The sequence below is a fragment of the Brachyistius frenatus genome, unplaced genomic scaffold (genome assembly GCF_029030835.1).
Source record: "Brachyistius frenatus isolate BFR_SWC_R1_liver_20210118 unplaced genomic scaffold, ASM2903083v1 Contig_112, whole genome shotgun sequence".
NCBI classification, from domain to species: domain Eukaryota; kingdom Metazoa; phylum Chordata; class Actinopteri; family Embiotocidae; genus Brachyistius; species Brachyistius frenatus.
In genome coordinates, this window is record NW_027210711.1 from 602,172 (window position 1) to 617,652 (window position 15,481).

The 15,481-nt window shown below is 48.2% G+C and overlaps 2 protein-coding genes across 19 annotated transcripts in view; both read left to right on the top strand.

Annotated features, from left to right (window-relative positions):
• The window catches only part of LOC138629219 (R3H domain-containing protein 1-like), a 131,890-nt gene that overhangs the window by 39,402 nt on the left and 77,007 nt on the right, over positions 1 to 15,481 (top strand). For 2 of the 17 annotated variants that reach the window (XM_069712767.1, XM_069712766.1), the window contains exons 24-27: positions 380 to 542; positions 1,710 to 1,807; positions 1,998 to 2,082; positions 3,336 to 4,507. The exons of 11 other annotated variants lie outside the window; for them this stretch is intronic. In XM_069712767.1, coding sequence (XP_069568868.1) covers positions 380 to 542; positions 1,710 to 1,807; positions 1,998 to 2,082; positions 3,336 to 3,604 — 615 coding nt within the window. In that variant the 3' untranslated portion in view covers positions 3,605 to 4,507. Of the gene's footprint in view, positions 1 to 379; positions 543 to 1,709; positions 1,808 to 1,997; positions 2,083 to 2,222; positions 4,508 to 15,481 lie in introns of those variants that run through there. 4 more of the 17 variants (XM_069712768.1, XM_069712770.1, XM_069712769.1 and 1 more) reach the window with 4 other exon arrangements.
• Positions 8,486 to 15,481, top strand: part of rnd3a (Rho family GTPase 3a) — a 28,202-nt gene continuing 21,206 nt past the window's right edge. Inside the window, exons 1-2 of one of the 2 annotated variants that reach the window (XM_069712825.1) lie at positions 8,486 to 8,788; positions 14,297 to 14,387. The gene's annotated coding sequence lies outside the window, so the exon portion shown is untranslated. Of the gene's footprint in view, positions 8,789 to 8,855; positions 9,051 to 14,296; positions 14,388 to 15,481 lie in introns of those variants that run through there. The other variant, XM_069712826.1, reaches the window with a different exon arrangement.

Genomic DNA, 15,481 nt, shown 5'->3' on the forward strand with positions numbered 1-15,481 from the left:
TCAGCCGACGTTCGCCACGCGGGGGACGAACACGAAAGCAATTCGAGAGCCAATCTAGTTTTTTTTGTTGTTTTTTTTTTCTCTCCGATGACGTGAGGTCGGAGAAAAAAAAACAGTCTCCGCAAATGAAGCGAGCGCCGCGGCGGCCTGGAAATGAGGAGAAAATAGTCCTCGGCATTAGAGCGTAATGGTACATTAGCGGGACTAATGTGGTCGCGACGGTACATTAACGTGAGAGCGAAGCTGCAGTTTTTTTTCCCCCGTCGTTGAATGAAAGGTTGTGTTTCTTTTTTTTTTTCTTGTTGTTTTTTTTTTTTCCCTCGTCTCCTCCTCCTCCCCCCCCCCCCCCCCTCGGCACCCGGCGGCGTGTTGTGCGTAGAGCAGCCTGCCCTCGTCGCCGGCGCTCACGCCCTCGCCAGGCCAGCCGCCCGGCGTCAAGGGCCTCCCGTCAGGCATCTCGCCCATCCCCGTCATGGCCCCGCACCACCACCGCCACCGCCACCACCCGCCGCTCCCTACAGCCTTCTGCCACAGCGGACAAGGTCAGAGGCCGCGCGGCTGTTCCCGCTTGTCGCCCCGGCGACGGGGCCGACTCGTCTTAAAGTCTCGCCGGGTCGGGTCGCGCTGAAGGGATTTCACTTTGAATGGACGTTTGTTTGTCGCGTAAACTTCTTGTCTCCGGGTTTATCCGTCACTGCGGGAGGTCGGCAGGCCGCGCAGGAGCAGCTGCTTCCATTTTTAATGTAGTTTAATGAAAGTCGATCAATTATTAGGAGCAGCTAACTAAGCCAAGCGAAGTCATTTGGCTCACTTGATAATTAAAGCCCCTCAAAGAAGATCCTTTTTTTCTTTTTTTTTTGCTCTAGCGGTACAAACGCATGAATATGCAAGTTAATAAATATGGATGCAGCTTGAGTTTAATATTTACACCGCTAGATGCTTTTAAAAACCTGATTCAACACGCTCCATGTCAAATATTCCATTTATTTACATCTTCAGGCTCAGTTGAAGCTCATATTTCTTTAATAACCGCCTCAATGAATGTGTCAGCTGTGCAGAAGGAGTTAGCCAGCTGGCCTAGTTGGCTGCCAACCACGAGGGCCGGTTATCCAGCTAATAAACGAGAGATTCAATTGCAAACCGAATGTTATGAAGCAGTGCCGATGCTTTTGACCAAATGCCTGGATGTTGCAGCGGTAGCGTAGGAATTCAAATATAAACGATCATCTGCAATGATGAAGGGAGCAGCTTCAACCGTCACCGGGGGAGCTCCGGAAGTGACATCACTTTTACTGCGACGCAACCGGGGAGAGGTTCCTATCACGATGTTATCGCATCCAAAATCTTAAGGTGAAGTCGAGTCCAGTGTGACGATGCAACGAAATATGAAGGTTCGCGTGAGCGTAAAGTACTTTTGAGAGAACCTCGCCCAGTATCGATCAGCCGATCAGAAAGCCTCCCTGTTGTTTACGGAATAATAATCTCAATGTTTCGCGTCTCCGCGCCGTAATCTACGTCCTCTACGACCAAAACACCTCCTTGTGTTGGTTCAGATTTAAAATACTCATAAATAAACTTGAGAGTGGAAGTTCAGTTTGTGTATTTTATTTATTTATTTATTTATTTATTTTGTACTCACTTTTGTTGTGTGTGTGTGTGTGTGTGTGTGTGTGTGTGTGTGTGTGTGCGTGTGTGTGTGTGACGTCCAGGTGAAGCGCACTACTCTCTACTGGGGCAGCCGCTGCAGTACAAACCCTCCATCAGACCTCCACTGATCCACACTGCACACATGGTGGCCAAACACCAGGTGAGACACACACACACACACACACACACACTACACTCTTTTTTCTTTTTTTTTTTTAAAATCCAATGAAATCTCTTTTCTAAAAGTTGTTTTTCTGAGCTTCCTTTTCATGAAAACTTTTTTTTTTTTTTCCCCCCCTCCACTGCGCTCCACAAACACACCTAACCGCCGTGCTCCTCCGTCTCCTCAGGGTCCGCTGGGGGTTTGGCGAAGCGGTCACGGGAGGAAGGCCGGCAGAAAACCTCTGTCTTCAGATCTCAGTGTAGGTGAAGCAGGTAATAGGAAGTCCGGAGGGAGGCTGGAGCGTAGCGAAGCTCCAGTTAGGTTTCTGACCGAGATCTGACCTCCCCCCTCTCTCTCTCTCTCTCTTTCTCTGTCTCTCTCTCTCTCTCTCTCTCTCTCTCTCTCTCTACAGCCGGAAAGCTTAACGCAGGCACACGAAAGGCGTCTTTAGATGTCAATCAGAGAACGAAAAACCACCTGCCGAGATGCATCGCGCGATAAACGCGGCTGCTGCGTCGTCAAATTCGCGCATTTCTTCTTCTTCTTCTTCTTCTTCTTCTTCTTCTTTCTTTTTTTTTTTTTTTTTTTTTATTGTGTGGAAATGTGCTGCAGAAAGCATCTGTTTGCAGGCGTAAGCAGAATAAAATCACAGACGGGGGCAGAATCCACACCTGGCAGAGGAACCTGCAGCCCCGGCAGGATCGCACCGACACAAATGTGCTGATTATCTCAAATGTCGCGGATTTTTTTTTTTTTTTTGCACTCGGTGTGTTTTTTTTTTTACTTTTTTTTTTTAATTTTTATTACTATTATATTATTTTTGCATTATTCAGGCGCTCGTGTCAACAATCCCTCGAGGAAAATCAACAGGGAGGAGATTCAGACGCAGCTTCTTATTTCAGAGAATATAACTGCCCGTTCAAAACAGCCTTCTAGTCAGGCTCTGAAAATATAAGTTTTATATTTAAAATAACCATTTACTCGTGTACACGGTTCTCAAACGCTGAAGATTAAACTACCCAGGCCTGTAGTTATTCAAATGAGCACAACCTTAAACACCCACAGCAGTGAAATGCAACATAACAGCAGCAATATCAACCTAAATACATCATGTCACAGTAAACTGTTGCATTTGGAAAATAATATTTAAACCTACACACTTATAAGTCAGGTTTTAAATGCAGGACTTTTGTATTCGTACTTTTTACTTAATACAACGAACGCTTCTTCTGTAAGAAAATGTAATATTTGACATATGAGGGAACAATGGGTTCGCGGCAGCACCGGAAATGTCCCCGTAAAGTCACCAATAATAATATAATAATAATGATAAAGAGAGCCGAGCTATTTTGTATGCGTTCGGTTTGACCTCCTTCCAGCTGACGGCAGCAGTTTGTTGAAGTCTCCCGATGGTGCAAAGTCTGCTCCTCCTCCTCCTCCCCCTTCCTCCCCCCCTTCCTCCCCCATGACAGTTGTTTTATTTACTGGCTCCAGTGCTCACAGCGCTGTCCGTGTGTGTCTGCAGTGAGCAGTCAGATGGTGGAAGTGACACGTGCTCCGGAGGGGATCAGCTGCGCCGACTCCCACCGCCTCCTGGCGGAGCTCTGCAGAGGCGGCCGATGGATCCGGCGGCCGCCCGGAGACGCCGCCGCCGCCGCCGCCGGAGACCTGGCCCCGTCCGTCGTGTTCGCCGCGCTCCCCTCCGGACACGCCGGCCCCCGGGCCACCTTCAGACTCCGAAGCGGCGCCAGACACAAAGGGGAGCTGCGCGACTTGGACGGGGCCGGCTCGTAGCTGCTGAGACCCGGGGTGCATCCGAGGGGAAACACAAACGCACATCCAACCACCTGCCTCTGCTGCCTCAGTCTGGACCGTCTCCCAGATCCAAAATCTTAAAAGACAAAAACGTTTGAAGAATGAATGTTCACTTTTTCTTTTACTTCTTTTTTTTATTCTTTTATTTTTTTTTCTGGCCGAAAGGTCCGTTGCAGGGTGGAAACAGAGCTCGACTCGCGCGCCCTCACCCTCCCCCCCCCCACCCTCTACCACACACACACACACACACACACACACATTTTATTATGAAAATCTAGTTTGCTGTTCGAAAAGTTTAAAAAAATAAAAATAAAAAAAAAGTTGGAAGATGTTGGTGTGATGGCGGCACATCGAGAGAGGAAAAAAAAAAAACATACTCGACACGTTTCTGTTTCAAGAATGTTTTTGTTTTTTGTTTTTTTTGTGCCCACTATTTTGAAGTTTAAACATATTAAAGCAAGTGTTTTGGTTTTTATTTCACTCGGATGAATAAGTGCGTCGGCAGCATGTGTAACAACGAGAGCAGCAGCTCAACTACCTGAATTAGTATTTCAAGTCACCGTCGAACACAGTGAATGTTGCATTTGCACTGAAGTGACGATCAAGGTGGAGATATTTTTCTTTTATTGACCTCCTCCTCCCTCCTCCTCCTCTAATACCTGTCTGTTGCACTCGGCCAGGCCACTTTGTTTTATATATTAAATTAAAAAATGTTTATATGCACACGAAAAATGCAATCACTCTACTTCATTTTGTTTGCGTGAACCACGAGAGGTTGTTCTGTGTATGGTGTGGCTTTTATTTTTTATTTTTTTCCCCCCTTTATTTTTTATTTTATTTGTTTGGTTTGTTGTTTGACTCTTAATAAATGTTTGCACCACACGCGTTGACAGAACTTTTTAAATTTTGGAAGAAAAACAAAACAAAAAAGAAGATTGAGAAATCAGCTCCTGTCAGCAGATTCCAGGCTCTAAATTGAGCCTCAAATCTGTGTAGGAGGAAGAAAGAAAAGTTAAATAAAAAAAAAAAAATGTTTAAAAAGCAACACGAGGCAACTCTTTGGGAAAATATTGCCACGAGGTGTGTATCTGCCTCGTGGGCATTGCAGAGGATGTTTGCTCGGCTCAGCAGGCTCGTTTTCCAGCTGCAGAAATGAGCCATTTTGAAGGAAGCCTCCCTTCGTATGGAGAAACAGAGACACCCAGCGGCCACATGGTGCAACTACAACACGTTATAGCCGCTAACGAGGGGCGGGGGGAAAGTGAAAGTGTTGGAGTAACCGTGTGTGTGTGTGTGTGTGTTTGTGTTTGTGTAGTAACGGCAGGTGTGTTTTAACCGGCGTGTTTGCGCGGCCTCGTGCCGATAATGGACACCGACAGGACCGTGGTGGTGTCCGGCGTGCCCGACGTGCTGCCCCCCGGCAGGATGATCGACAAGCTGACCGTTCACTTCCAGAGCAGCCGGAGGAGCAACGGAGGAGACGTGGAGGTGGTGGAATACCCCACCGACGTGGACGGAGTCGCCTTCGTAGCTTTTGACCGAGCTGAAGGTAATAAAAAATAAAAAATTTAAAAAAATAAAAAACCCTAACCTGTAGCTGCTGGTGAAGCTCCGAGCTATGAACCGCCACCGCGCCAAAGTCCATTTAAAAAGTGGCGGATTTTAAGGCGACTTCCTCATGAGCGTCCCCCGTTGGTGCCTCTTGCTCACTAACGTCGCGGTAGAGACAATTACAAGGGAAATAAAAACACGTCTGCGTTTGATGAACGGTGGAGTTCGTTGGACGCTTTGATTTTTAAACTAGTTTCCCAAGTTGCACCGCTTCTGCCCAAATAAAAAGATGGAGGCGATGAGTGACGTGTGTTTGTTTGTTTAGATGAAACGGTGCAAACAAACATTTAAAGACGCCCTCCAATAAAAAACAAAAAAATTAAGACGTGAAAAAAATACTTTGTTTTGGCTGAAAATTTGCGTCTGCTCTTTAAAATTGCATCTAAAAACAAAAAGTATTCACGAATATGTAAATATCTCGTACCAAACTTTTCCACATTTCTACTGATATTTAAAGTTACGTACATATAAATGAACTTCTCTTTACATTTAAGCCAAACCAGTTCACTCAGTGCTGATTAAAACAATCGCCGCTTGGTGAATCTCTGTTATTACACACGATTCAGACTCTTTAATTGATTTAATTAACTTGACTGTCTGGTGAGACATGAATACATACTTATAATATCTCATATTTTTTTCCACTGTTGTTCACAAAGTTCATATTCCAACTACTTGAATCAGGAAACACATCAACTTTAATACATTTTATACCTATTTTATATTTGTATTTGAACAAAATCCACGATAATACACAAACTGACTTATAAAACACTCGCAGGCCCGACTGTACTCCCGTTCACTCTATAATTGGTTCCCACGGGAACCGCTTCCCAGGCCCGAATGAGACATTTATTTACATGAAGGATGTGCGCCTGAGCGATGACCGGGGTTTGATTTTGTCGTGTCGCGCGCCGCCAAAAAACGAAAAGGAAACGTCGGCGGTAACGAGCGGAGTTCGGGCCGGTCGCGCTCTCTAACGAGGCGTCATTGTGAGCAGATGCGGCGAGGGCGGCGGCGAAGGAGCAGCAGGTCATGACGGACGACGCCTTCCCCGAAGACTACCTCCTCACCGTGTTTCCCTTCAGCCGAGACGTGAGTACGGACGTCGGTTCGTTCTTTTAAGAGAAAATAAAACGAGCAGACGGATGGAAAAACGATGTCTCGGTGTGCCGCAGGTGTTCCCGTACGTCTCCAGCGCCACCGTCGACCTCTCGGCGTTCGGCGGCGATCAGGCGTCGCTGATCGAGAGCCTCCGGTCGGCTCACGGGTCGCTGCGCTTCCGACCTTTGACCCCGCAGAGGAAAGCCCTCGTGGAGGGGCCGTTCGCCGCCGTCCGGGAACTCGGAGAGGATCTCGTGGGACGGGCGGGGGAAACACCTCTCCGTCCGAAGGTGGCGCCTCGCCGCGCGTCGGTCGGCGCGGGCGAGGCGAGAGGAGTCTCGCGGACAGGAAGTCGAAGCGCTTCCTCGAGGCGGGAGGGTCGCGGCGAGAGTTTGGCTCCCGGCAGTTTTTGGAGCACGGAGAGTAACGAAGAAGAAGAAGAAGAAGAAGAGGAGGAGGAGGAAGTGAGAACAGAACACGGGGCGGGACGAAGAAAGGCCGACCGGAGAGAAGTGGTCGGGGAGGAGACGAGCGCGTCTTCCTCATCGGGCCGAACAACTGATCGGCGAGAAGAAGTTATTTCACAAAGACACGGATCGACCGAGACCGGAGGAGAGAATCGTTCGGGCTCCTTTCACAGCGGCACCGACGAGGCCGGACGTAAAGACCTCCCGACCTCCTCCCGGGGCGATCCCGAGCTCCGTCCCCGTCCGCGGCCCTCGCAGGAACTCTGGCTCGACTCGCACGTGTTCAGATACGTCGAAAAGCTCCACAAGGAGGAGCTGGACCGATGCCTGCGGGGCGTGGACGCGTCCGCGGAGCACGTCGAGGGCGCCAACCTCACTCGGATAACGCTGACCGAAAAGCAAACGTCCGGGACGGCCTCGAGGGTCCGGGCGGCGCTGGAGGACCTCCGGATGTTGGCGGAGTACCGGTCGTGGATGTTGAGAGTTCACGAGATCGTTTACGACGAGGCGGCGCCGCCCGGTAAACGGGGACTGACTCGGATCTGCGACGACGTCAACTCGCTGTTCGAGGACGTCGTCTACGTGTTCGAGGACGGTCGCATCAAAATCATCGGGCCCTCGGTGTCCAGTCTGCTGTTCTGCAAGAGAGTGGAGGACAGGATGGCAAAACTCAAAGACACTCCTTATGCATTGAACAAACTCGTGTAATTTTAGAAATGGCCATAGGGGGGCGCTGTTGCGCCTTCACAAAACCTCCCGCACTTAAATCAACATTTATCTGCTGTTTTTCTTACAGATACAGATGTTACATTCCCAGTGCGGATCCCTGTCCTGATCCACTGTCTGTTATTTCTCATTTCAACAGCTTATAATTAGAGCCTTAGAAATAAATGATACCGTGTTTTTTAAATATCTGCCTCCCTTCTGTTACTGCGCGGATGAATAATTGCGCGGATGAATAATTGCGTGGTCTTTTTAATGCCTCTAGTTTTTCCCGCAACCCTTCTGTGAGGTGATACCGGCCTTGTCCAGCAGGGGGCGGTAGAGCACTTCCCTCCACGCAGGCCGGAGGTCTTAAAAATGGAGTCAGTGGGGACTCTCAGTGAAGCAATTATGAAGGCCCGGTTTGGCAAGCAGGGTGCAGATTGGCAGGCAAATGATGTCAGTTGGATGTCCCATTACACACACACACACACACACACACACACACACACACCTTGTCCGAGGGAAACACGGCTCAGCACATGTGGCGCGTGATGCTGCTCGGTATCATCCTGTCGTCGTCGTGTGTGCGGAGGCGTCGTGATTATTCCGAACCAGCTCGCTCTCGCAGCCTCAATAATTGATTCATTGTGTAAAAAAAAATGAGCCACACTTCCATAACGAACACACACAAACAGACAAATCATCTCCCAGACGCACTCGCTGGCTCGGACTTGTTACCATAGGAACGTGGTGGTGGTGGAGGAGGAGGAGGAGGAGGAGGAGGTTGCCGAGCTGCAGCGCCTCTCGAGCACAATGGAAGCATCCAGGAGGACGGAGGAATTAGAAGAACCCTTCATTGAAGACTCTTCACACCCCGGACCTCTCCAATAGCACGTCTTCAACAATTAACCATTATCTGAAGGGGGTGGAGGGAGGGAGGGAGGGGGGGGGGCACTTATTGTGTATGGATATAGAAGGAGGGTCAACAACCAGGAAGTGGGAATTATATGTCCTGAAAGGGTCCAAACCCTCCCATCTCTTTTCATTCCTCCCCCTCATTATGCATGAAGTATAATGAGGTAACGGCGTTGTCGAATATATTAAGCGTCCACGACGGAGGTCAGGAGCGGCGGCGGCGGCAGCGGGCCGGAAAGCGTCTCGTCTCAAGGACGTTTTCACGGTGGACGGTGCCCGCTGGGGATCAAACCTGTAATTGCCCCACCCCCGCCCCCACCCACCCACCCCCTCCATCGCCTGCTTCTGTTTGATGTTACTGGTAAGAGAGTCGGTGGAATAACTACAGAATGATCGTGAGTGCGCGCACGGCGACTACAAAGAGATCAAATCCCGCAAAACAATCGCAAATAAACACGCAGGGAGAGCAGAGAAATGCCGGAAAGAAAACGACACCGGAGGGAGGCAAGAGATGTAAAACGGCCGTAAAGAGACGCACAATGACTACAGAGATCGAAATCATGAATTTAAAAGAGATGAAACAAGAAAACAACCTCAAAACTACGAAGACCGGAACAATAACAGTTGAGTAAAAGATCTTACTAGAAAACTATTGAGCAAAACTCTTATAAAGTTCATATTTAATGGACTTATTTATCTAATGTAATGATATTAAATGACCATAAAGGGAAACAAGATGACTCCAAAGACACGTTAAACACGTCCGTGGATTAGATAAAGTATTAAAGTGGTAAACAGTGGCATATGGAGTGTACGGCCCCGCCCCCTTAATGAATATGCAAATCCGATGCAAGTTGCCCAGGGTTACGCCGAGTGCCCCAACGTGTTGTTTTCTGTCATCATCTTCAAGCCTGCGGTCTTTGTTATGCGAGTGCATCAGAGCGAAGTAAATAAAAGGGATGTCCATGTTTCTGTCTCCTCTCCTGCAGCTCGGACGATGTTCAAAATGACAGTAAAGTAGTTTCATAGTCCGACTCCGACTAATCTTACCTGCTCAACATGAACACATCAACGTGTGCGGCAGGCTATTTATAATTTACCAAAACCTGACGGAGGCCGGGGCAAAACCAGGTTGGAGCAGATCGGCCCGGCAGGAAGTTCGTCGAGGAAACAAAATAAAAGTCCGGGAGAATTTTCAAAATAAAACACCCGCGCGCGGTTCCTAAACAAAACTTCACTACATCACAGCGTTTGTTTGATTGACGTACCCCGAGGTTGGGGTCAGTTAGTGGGCGGGGCACAGCGTCCTCGGTGAACTCCGCCCCTCGCTCGTCCAAATATGGTCACGCCTGGCTCCAAATTGAAGCGAGGACAGAGATACCGTTGGCGAGTTACTAATTAAGGCAACACGGGCTCATTACTGGACAGAAGACGGAGCATGTCCAAATTAAACCAAATATTTGATTGAAGAATGACAAAATAATCAAGTCGGCAGGGAAGAATGTTAAGGGAAAAACAATAAACCACAAGACCAATAAGGGAATTAAATCTTATCTTTATTACAATGCAGTTTGTAAAATAAAATCCTTATTGCAAAACTCAAATCTGGAGTAAACGGTCCAAAAATATCAGGCCTCTACAAAAAAAACACGAGTTTGAACCACAAAAAGCGGTAGCTCACACACATACTGCGGGTTTCCTGTTTTTATTTTGTAATCTCTCACCTCTCGTGTCTGTTTTATTTAAAGTTCCTGACTCAAAACGGTCTAATTTTAGACATCCGTCCCGGCTTTGTTGCCATAGCGACCACCTAAAGGGGGCGGTTTGGGGTCACTTCGGCGCCCCGAGCCAGACGTCCACCGGCGTCCCTGAGGGGATTGATCTTTTTATAGCGACGTAATTTAATAATATTTTAGTTTAATTGGATTTCATTCAATTTGTGTCTGTGACATGTCATCAAGAACACGCGGGAGGTTATTTAGTAACCTTTACACACGCACACACGTGTTCCTGCTTTGAGTCTTATCCCGGTTTCAATCTCTTAATGTGGGACATTTACGTTTGTTTTACGATCACGTGACATTTCTTACCGTAAAGTTTCTGTATTCTCATTTTTTTTATTTTTTTTTTTTTTTTTACCACTTCCTTTAAGCGCAGCGTTATCTCGGTCGATACGTACCGAGGCCGACACTTTCAAAAAGGAGAGCCACCCTTTGACGTCTCCTCCCTCCCCACATCTCAGCTCCCCAGCTGTTCAGCCTCCCTCGCGAGTCCGTCCGGGAAGTGTCGGTGTCATTATCAGTCTTGGCTCTGACCATTTTGAAAAAGCTTGCGGTCAGTCGGGTGTGAAGAAGAAACGCGATTGCCCGTTTGAACCTCGACACCGCAGGCTGCGGCGCTCAGCACGCGGACGCCACATGCCTCCCCCCCCTCTCGATTTACATACAGGCTACACGGCTGATCTTCAGCAGCTTCATGCAAAACAACTTTTGCAGTTAAAATCAATTCATTCCAAAGAAATTCGTCATCTTGTTTGCTTAGAAAGAAAGACATTTTTTTTCAGCAAAATTCCACTTTGACTGGAAAATGTCTGCCGATGACCAACAGGCGTTGCACCGTTCACTCTGATTGAACCTCCTCTGCTGGAGGATAAACTGGTTCGCAGACGGTTGTCTGTCCCGCCCCGATTAGTTTCACCTGTCCCTCGTTGTCCTTTGCTCCCCGGTGGATTTAGCCCGTCCGCTCTCCTTCCTCGTCACGTCGTGTCCGTTACCTGTCCGTCCACTCGTCTTTTAAAACCCAGATCCTCGCGTCCGCTGCGCGTTTTTAAAATGTTGTTATTTTAGAGTCTCGGTCGTCTTCGCCCGTTCCGGGAACTCCTGCCACCGTGAGTAAAAAAAAAAAAAAGAAGGGGAAAAAAAAAGCTGTTTGCGAACGAACGCGAAGCGATTTAAGTAACCTCCGGCCCGTGACGCTTCCTGAAGTAATAAAGCACGGCGACAGGTTGCGATATAGAAACGGTAACGTGAAGAAAGTGGAAAAACGGCGATTCGGTTTGACGGATGACTCGCTTCGTTATCTGCCGTGATCGTCTGCAGCTGCTCCTAAATATCATGCGATCGGTCGAACGCTGCCTCGTGGGAGAGCTTCTCCATTTCATCCGTCGTCTCTCGGCTCCATTAACTGACAACGGACACCGGTCGTCCGAGAGAGAGAGAGAGAGAGAGAGGCACGTCCCTCGGGTGGCATCCTATGATTTGTGGCCCTTTTGATTATTCGGGGCACTCGGTCTTATTTTAAACCGCAGACGTGTTCAGGAGGTGGAAATATTACAGAAATACGCGCGATAATTCAGAGTTGTGCGAAAGCACCTGTGCGATACAACGGCCTGGACATTTTTCAAAATTGCCACAGAAATGGCACCGGTCGCCCCGGTCTCTTTATTACATCTGCCATTACTCACGCCGCGCTGACCGTGATGGGTCCCCGGGGCGCTAATAGAACTGGTGACATTGTGAAGGGGGAGGCCGCGTAATCGTCCTGCAGGGGAGCGCCGTTACGATGTGTAAAGAACGAACGGGATCCTCAAAGGAACGAGAACTTATTACCCGCCTGTGACGGCCAACATGAAAATCCCCTTTCGGTAATTGAAAGATTTACATAACCAAAGAGCGGACAGATTACGTCAAATTAAAACCCTGTGTAATTCATTAGTGTGAATTCATCTGCTGCTTCGACCCACGCTGGTGATACCCGTCATAAGTTCGTCTAGACTGACTAAAAAGAGACAGGTGGAGATATATATATATATATATACACACACACATATATGAAAAGGTTGGGAATATATCACCGGCCATCAGAGCCAATGGGACGTGTCAGCGTGGGTGTGTTGGTACGTCCAGGTGTGTGTGTGTGTGTGTGTGAGTGATGAGTGCATTTGTATGCTGTCAGCATCAGAAATCAGTAGAGTGGTGATGATGAATGTCGCTGGCTGTATGTGAAATGTTAATGCTTTAGACGGAGGACAAAGACGTATCGACATTTCCACCTCAGAAAGACATAACAATAATTATGCCAAGGTAATAGAGCTTCTAAGTATGTCAGGTTAAAACTGAAACGCATGGGTTGATTTTTTTTTTTTTTTAATACGCCGACTTTGTGGCGCCTCTTTCTGCAGCAGCTGAAGGCTAACGTTCGGAAAAGTAGTTGGGAAACTACTTGTGTGATTATTGGGGCCGAGCTGAGGGAGTTATCAGAGTCCCTCGTTAAGTCCTAACTTGTCTCGGGGACTTAATTGGACTTATTTTGACCGTCGTGCTCTGGCTCCGCTTCATTTTCTTCTTACTTCGCTTTGAAGAAGAAGAAGAAAAAAAAAAAAAAGAAAGCTTTTCAGATTATTTGTGACACCTGGACCGGTTGTTAAAAAAAAGTCCCCCTTTGATACCGGGGTGTTTAAAAAAAAAGCGTGGCACTGAAGATTTTCAGACCAAAACATCTGTATTTTCAGTGCGCTAAAACCTGCATTTACCTGCACACACACGCAACCGTGTGCATTTCTTCACATTAAATAGGTGCACGCGCCCGTGGAGACCACGTAAAACCTCTTTTCATTCTTTCGGAAAGCACTCGAGACGCAAACGTCTCCTCGTCTCGGAGCCATAAACTCCCGACGAGGCCCGACCGCATCCACGCTGCCTTAACCTCGACCGGAGAGAGAGCGAGAGAGAGCGAGCACGCTGATTTGATTAGCCCCAGTCGAGTCTTTAAAAGTCTCCTGGAAATGTCAGCAAAATCATCAAAGCGGCCGTCTCCTTCATAAAAGCCCTGATCAAAGGCATTCTCGGCATACTGCGCCCTCTAGATTGTTAGCTCACGGGCAAAACGTCTGCATCTGCGCAGCATTATTGGTTTTTATGGGAGTTTTATAAGTGGAGACAGACCCAAAAAAAACACACAAAAAAAAACCCCGAGAGACAAGTGACAGTTCCCCCCCCCCCGCTCCCTTTTCTCCTCTTTAGCTGCGCCCGCCGACTCGCTGCCGCATTGGCAGATACGTCGCACGTTTTTTTTACGCCGGCAGCAATACGCACACAGTACGGACATTAAATAAGCGGATAACTTCGAGGGAGACCAGGAGATAACCGTTTATAATAAGTAAAACATGCACAGCCCAAATAAAGAGGTTAGAGTTTGATACAACAGAAGATGAAATGCACGTGGTAGGACAATAACGGCGAGATAAATGTTTGCAGAGAAACAATACGGACGGCCAGAGGTTGTAGTTCCTCTTTGCGCCGATAGGAACCGCGGGAATCGTGAACGTGCAGACGTACGCGATAACGGTCGGTGATATTGCTGCGCGTCTTCTCGGTCATTCCCGATGTCGAATTGGACTTTCGCGGCTTCTACGTGGAGAATAAAATGCGGGACGCAATTCCAAAAATACCAAAATAATCGAGAACGATCTCATTTCGAATTGTCCTTGAATGCACCACGGGTAATTCCTACGTTGCCACGTTTCATTAATGCTGTGAGCCAATCGGGGACTGCGGTTTCACATTCATTTTTAATCCAATTATTTCTCTATCGCACGTGCACAGACCATCAGTCGTTGCTACGCGCCGCTATTGTCTTTTCGAGGTCTCCATCTCGCTGCCACCCGGACTTTGTCTTATTATTCTCAGTCACGCACACACCACTGACTGAGAATGACAAAACAAAGGTGGGATTTATTATCATCTTCTTTTTGTTTGTTTTTGTTTTTTTTAAACAATACCGTTTGAATGAGATGTTATGCACTGCGGCGTCTCCATTGTGTAACGCTGGTTTTTTTGTGTGTCTTGACTTCCACCCACTCGGCTCCCAGCAGGCCTCGAACACCTCGGGCCACTTCGGCAGATCAAAGAGCTCTTACGGTATGCCTCCAAATCCCACCAGCACCCCTCCAGTGGCTCAAGGTAACCCCACCACACACTTCCTTTTAACTCTCTCTTTCTGTCAGGGAGCCCCCCCCCCATCCCCCCTCTCCCCCACCACCACCAAAAGGTCTCACCTCTGGCTGGTTGCACATCCAATCCCACCTCCTGCTGCTGTAAAGAAGTGCTTTCATTGTTGTCAGGGATGTCCAGACATTCACTCATATCTGTGTGGAGAGTTTCTAAATGCGCACACACAGATGCTGACACATTCGCACCTCCTCCTCTTCCTCCTCCTCCTACACCCATCCCCCTCCGGAGCTCCCCTCCCGTCGGTTGTTTTTGGGCAGCAGCGTTACAGCTTGGCTCAACACGCCGCATCCTCGCCATGTCTGCTGCAGGTTTCCAGGCCGGGGTGCAGAGGCTTGCCAGTAGGAAGGGGGGGGGGGGGAGTTGGGGCGTCACCACGGCGATGCTGACAAAGAGAAGCGGAGCTCCAAAATATATGGGAGCTCTTGTCTCCCTGTGAGGTATTCTGCTTCCTGTCCTGGAAAACATGTGTGGAACTGATTAACTTCAGGGTGTTCGTAGGAATTTTGAAGGAACTAATCTGCCCCTGAGATGCTCTCCCGAAACACCGGGATGACAGAGGTCGGACAATATGCAGGAACACGTGACTGCAAATGAAGTTTTGCGGTCCCATGAGCTCCTGCAATTCTTTGTCAGTCGACCAACAAAGTTTTTGAGTCTTTAACGCAGTAAAAAAAAAAAAAAAAAAGCCAAATATTTGCCGGTTACGTAAATATGTTGTCTGTAAATTGAAAAAGTCAAGATTTAGATTTCTGACTGCGGTTTTGGCAAACCAGACGATTTAAGGATGAAATCGAAGCCGTTTGTTTTTGGGGTTTTTTTTTTTCACCAAATTTCTCACATTTTATGAACCGAAATCCGCGAGCTCGCGGTTACAACGTGGGAGGCGGCGTGCTGCACACGCTGAACGACCAAGCGGTTAGGGAGGTCGTAAAAACACGCAGGAAATGAAGCGGCGGGAAAAGACGAGGCCGTCGGGAAGACCCACATTTTCCTCAGACGTAGGCTGTTACGTACGGGATGTAGAACTAGGCCGGTTTAAAGTC